This window comes from Stegodyphus dumicola, chromosome X2 (genome assembly GCF_044657685.1).
Source record: "Stegodyphus dumicola isolate Sdum_Otavi_A_Nest chromosome X2, ASM4465768v1".
NCBI classification, from domain to species: domain Eukaryota; kingdom Metazoa; phylum Arthropoda; class Arachnida; order Araneae; family Eresidae; genus Stegodyphus; species Stegodyphus dumicola.
Window position 1 is genome coordinate 178,346,416 of NC_140781.1, and position 5,358 is coordinate 178,351,773.

General features: G+C 38.9%; 1 protein-coding gene across 1 annotated transcript; it reads right to left on the reverse strand.

The window, feature by feature from the left end:
• Positions 1-599: 599 nt before the first annotated feature.
• Positions 600-1,646, reverse strand: LOC118187666 (zinc finger BED domain-containing protein 5-like). The gene has a single exon (XM_035357931.2). The coding sequence runs from the start codon at positions 1,644-1,646 to the stop codon at positions 600-602; it is 1,047 nt and encodes a 348-aa protein (XP_035213822.2).
• Positions 1,647-5,358: the final 3,712 nt, after the last annotated feature.

Consider the following 5,358-nt stretch of genomic DNA (forward strand, 5'->3'; position numbering starts at 1 on the left):
ATCCAACCAAAAACTGTCCAAAGGTAGATCAGCAAATCTTAGCTTGCAACCACGATTTTGTCTTAGTTCAATTAGTTCCTCCTGCTCCTGTAAAGTCATTTCCTTTCCAACAACTGATGCTGAGCTATAAGGGTCCCTAACCCAGTCAAGGCATTCAGTGGAGACTGAAGAGAAATAAAATGACAACTTTTCCTCAAGAGTTTTTAAATGCTTAACTATTATCTCACACAGTGCAGCAGTGTGAACACCTTGCCATTGCATGGTGAGTGTGAACATTTCAAGATTGCCACTTTCCACGTGTTGATGCCAGAGTTGCACCTTTGAACGAATCCATTTATTTTATCTGTACTTGTAAGCAGGTTTTCATTTCGGCCTTGCATTCGGGTGTTCAATTCATTCAGATGATGAAATATATCTGCCAGGTATGCCAGCCTTGCACACCACTCATCACTTGCAAGCTGCTTTGCGTAATCTGACCCCTCATTTGTCAGAAACACTTTAAGTTCCTCCCGCAGCTCATACACACGAACCAAGACCTTGCCACGCGACAACCACCGGACCTCAGTATGAAACAGCAAGGTTTTATGCTTTGCTCCGATCTACTCACACAAAGCTGCAAATATGCGACTTTTCATGGGTCGTGACTTTACAATGTTTACCATACGCACAACATCATCCAACACATGAACTAAGGCTGATGGTAAAGTCTTGGCTACGAGGGCCTCGCGGTGTAAAAAACAATGCGTAATAATCACATCTGGATTTCTTTCCTTCACTCTGCTTACAAAGCCTTTGGTGCGCCCGACCATGGCTGCAGCTCCATCGGTGCAGACACTTGTGCAGTTTTCCCACTTAAGTCCTCCTTGTTCAAGGTATTCTGATGTGACCCGAAAAATTTCTTCTCCTGTTGTTTTTTCTGGCAATACCTTGCAAAGAAAGAAGTTTTCTCTAATTGCATCACCATCAACAAAACGCACATTAGCTAAGAGTTGAGCATGTCCACTGATATCAGTAGACTCGTCAAGTTGCAATGCAAATTTCTCACTGATACGGATCTTTTCCAAAACCACACTTTCGATGTCTGCAGACATGTCATTAATACGTCTGGAAATTGTGTTGTTTGAGAGAGGGACTTTGGCTATTTCCTTTGCTGCTTCAGGTCCGAGCATCTCCTCTACAATAGCTTTGCAGGCAGGAAGTATTAATGTCTCTGCCACAGTGTGCGACTTTTTTGTCTTGGCTATAAGTTCAGCAACTTGATAACTAGCTTTAAGAGCTCTTTCATTTACCTTTGTTGTTTTTCTCATAAAAGTTGCCTGTTTCTCCATGTTGTCACGCAGGCGAACAAAATAGTCCACATTCTTGTTTTGAAGCAAAGGGTGTTTCGTTTGGAGATGGCGTTTAAGTTTGCTTGGGACCATAGCACTGTTAGCTAGCTTTTCACCACACACCACGCACAGTGGAGTTGGTTTGTGTTCATCTCCAGTGAAAGTAAATCCAACTGAAATATAGCTTTCGCTATATTGCCTTGCGCCAGAGAATTTAACCATCTTTGCTTTCTTTTGACCCCCACTCATACTCGGGCTCTCATCTGGCTCCAGATTTTGTTCAGAGTCCAGTTCTTTCCTTTTCAAAAACTTGTCCATCACTGCAGTATCAGTGTCTCTCTCCTCACAGCAGCCGTTGTCTCTCTGACACTGTGTGAGGCGTCTGCCTGCGTCTCATGGGGGCGGGGACACGGCGGACACTTGTCAAGATTGGCAGGGGGAGAAGTTATAGCACTGCACAGCGCCGTGACCACCTATGACACTGGCGGGGGGAGTGACGGGAGGATTTATAGCGGGCGAACAGCACCATGACACCCAGACCCGGCGGCACACCACGGTGCTTCAGACGGCACACTGGTGTGCCGCGGAACAGCGGTTGGGAACCGCTGCTTTAGGCCCTTCATAGCTTCGCAGTCTATTAACGTTAAGGTTAACTCAGTTAGAATTTTGATAGCTTCGGCTATACCTCTTTGATTTAGATTAGTTTAGGTCTTAGCATCTTAAGTTCAAGCCGAAGTGTCGGCTTTATTGTACACTCCAAGACGGAGTTTTGTTAAACCTTAGTTGGAATAATAAAGGGTTAGTTTACCCTTCTATCTTATTGTTTCCTGTCACACGAACTCAAGCGATTATTCGCTTATTAGTTCTTAAGATTCTTCACTTCCAACAGTAACTTAGTATTACAAAGCGAAGAAGTCTACAATATCATTGGATTTCTTGGTTCTTCATCACAAGAATATCTGTCATGTTTCGTGAAAGTAGTTATGCTACACATTTGTGGTTCAGAATGAATAATCATTATGCTGAGGGCCCACCAGTGGCCGAGCAGTAAAGTCGCTGAACACTGGTAGTTCGGTCCGAGGTTCGAATCCCGCGAACGGGCTGGCTGCATGGGCGTTTTCGTGGTTTTTCCCATGTGTAACATGTATACGAGCCAGTTCCCCTTACAAAGTCCTCCACAAAGGCATCCCTCCCCTTAGGCAGATAGCCCTAGTGTGCTTTGCCATAATTAAATACACCACCATTATGCTGAGAAAGAAAGGTTCAGAAAAATGTTATCTACGAGTCTGCTACTGAGACCATTCTAATTTATGGCAAGATTTATATCCCGAATATTTACATTTCTTTCAAAAATAATATATGTTTTTCACATTTCTGCTCCCACTGAACCCCCGCCCTCCGGAAAAAAATAAGTTTGCCAGCTTTAGATGATTAAAGTCGTGTTTAAGAAATATTACATCTGAATCTCGAATGAATGGATTAACTATCTATCCATCTGGTTCAATTTAAATGAAGATGAAAATCTTGATAACATAGCTAATGTATTAAGTAACCTTCCTTTTGTTTTGCCATACGAATTTCAGGCCCCACTAGTTGGCCTAGTGGTTAAAATGCTGAATACTGGTAGTTCGATCTAGTGTTGGCTCAATCCCAGGCGATCGGACTGGTTGCATGGTTGATTTTCGTGGTTTTTCCATATGTAACGTGATTGCGAACCAGTTCCTCTCAGAAAGTTCTCCGGGAGTTCTGTCTGCATAAGTAACAGATAGCCCATGGGATTTAATAAAGTTCATAAATAAATATTTAACTTTGAAAACAAGAAGTTACATTCATATAGCCTTTTCAACCTTTTGAGTGCATTCCTGCTTTGAACCTGTACTTTCTTCAGCATCTCCTCTGTCCTATATCTGGAAGAAATTTTTATTGCTTTCACATTTAGTGGGCTCGCTTATTAATATTTGAAGCAACAAAACTTTAAGAAACTGTACTGAATGAAAAATCTTTAAAAAGTTAGGAGTCTCTTATGGACTGCTGAATGATATTCTTCTAAACTGGGAAGGAAAAGGACATAAAATTTAAATAAATGAGTATTTAATTAAACAATGAAAAAGAAATCAGATTTTATATTCTCGTACATAGAACTCAATAAGTAATTCATCTCGACCAAAACGAGATTTTAGGCATTCTACCCCTTTATTATATTTTTCACCTGTTGGCGGATTACTGTTAACAATATTTCGAGCTCTCGTGTCTTCCGACAGGCATTGCATTAAATACTGAAATCTATCGTCATTTCATATATTTTCATCTTCATGAATTCTTTGGAACTGACTCCAAAAGGTAAGCCAGTCCTTAATTTCACCGGTAAATTTAATGAGTTCAATCTTCGATAATTTCAGTTTCCTTTTAACCTGAACGAGAGAAGAACAAACTAACTGGTTACACTGATCCTTTAAAATTCTATATATACAAATGTCTACTTTTTCTGTAATACTATCCATCTTCTCATTGTATTCTTCAATAATCAAATACTCGCGCTCATATTTTTCTGCATCAGCATCTACAACTAATAAATCACTTATTTCAGAATCGAAACTAGAAAGCTGAGCATATATCCTTTTTAAACTAGTAAAATTTGATCGAATTTCTACCTCATTAGGTTTTTCCTTATTTAATAAATCACTTAAGGCATTAAAAGTTTTAGTAAAATTAACGTTTCTTTACTAATAATTCCATGCTTAAAACGTTTAACGGTATTTACCTTCAAAATCCAGTGAGATCACGTCCCGGTTATCACCACTAATGTTGCGTTGAATCTACCTGAATATTATTTCATTCAGTCGTTCTCGCCTTTAAATTAAATCTGACTCCATTCTATAACACTTGAAAAGAAATATTTTTAAATAAACAATTGCATTTTCTTGCTTAAGAAAACCAAACTTTATTTGCTTACACACTTAAGGATATCGAAGCCTTATTCTAATCTTTCTTACTCTTGCCAAACTACAAAAGCAAAACTCTGTCTAAAAAGGAACACAACGGCTGTTGAATATCGTTAGCAAATACAAATCATGGAACTCACAACAATAGGACTAAAGTAGCATTCGTGGTGTAACAATAGCCCAATCGGCGCGTATTCGATAGAGATCCAGGTTCGTGTCCTGGCATGGGTATTGCTTATTTTTCATGTCTTCTGCTTCAAAATAACCCAATGTCTCTGCATTGTGTATTGTAACTTCACACTGAATGTATATATTGCATATTATATTTAGTTTTATGATATATGTATGCAATATTTTATAATTCTATAAGCAAGTCAAAAATGCTACTCTATACCACATGTACCAATGTAATAATGTAAAACAGGATTCCAAATCTTTAAGGTCTTGAACTTTTTGTTCAAATTCTTATCATAATGATGCTAATTAAGTTACAGGAAATGTCTTCGCGGGCCGTGTAAAATTACTTCGGGAGTCGCGTGCCATTAGTTTGAGACCACTGACTTAAGCGATTATAATACACAATAAAGTTTTTGAGCTTTTGAGTACATGTACATTGTAAACCATTTGCTAATGCTACATTTATTTCTTACTGCGTACTGGACAACTGGTCCACAAGAGAATGCATGCATTTCAGCCTGGATAGTTCAGCCGACAGGGTTGCTCAGCTACAGCAACCACGTTGTATGCTTTTAGAGCCATTTGCAAGTGAAAAAGGTAGATATGTGTATTGCTATCGTAAGGCACAGTTTGGAAAATTTCTATGAGGAATCAAGTTTTTTCCTTCAGGCAAAGGAGAAACTTCCTTGAATGCATAAAAGCAGTAGTATTCAATGACAGTTTGATACTTTGTAAATATCAGGAACGAAGTGAAGAGTGCTACTACCTCCAGGCATTTTTAGAGTTTTACATCGAAAAACTTACCTACATTAATGATTTTTGTAACATGTTACATGCGAAACCTACACTACTACAATTTGTTACCTTACCTGCTACGTACACATTGCTTTAAATATTACTTACAATGTTAT

What these genes read in the sequence shown, in the direction of transcription:
- LOC118187666 (XM_035357931.2), bottom strand. Translation starts at nt 1,646, where the DNA reads ATGGACAAGTTTTTGAAAAGGAAAGAACTGGACTCTGAACAAAATCTG.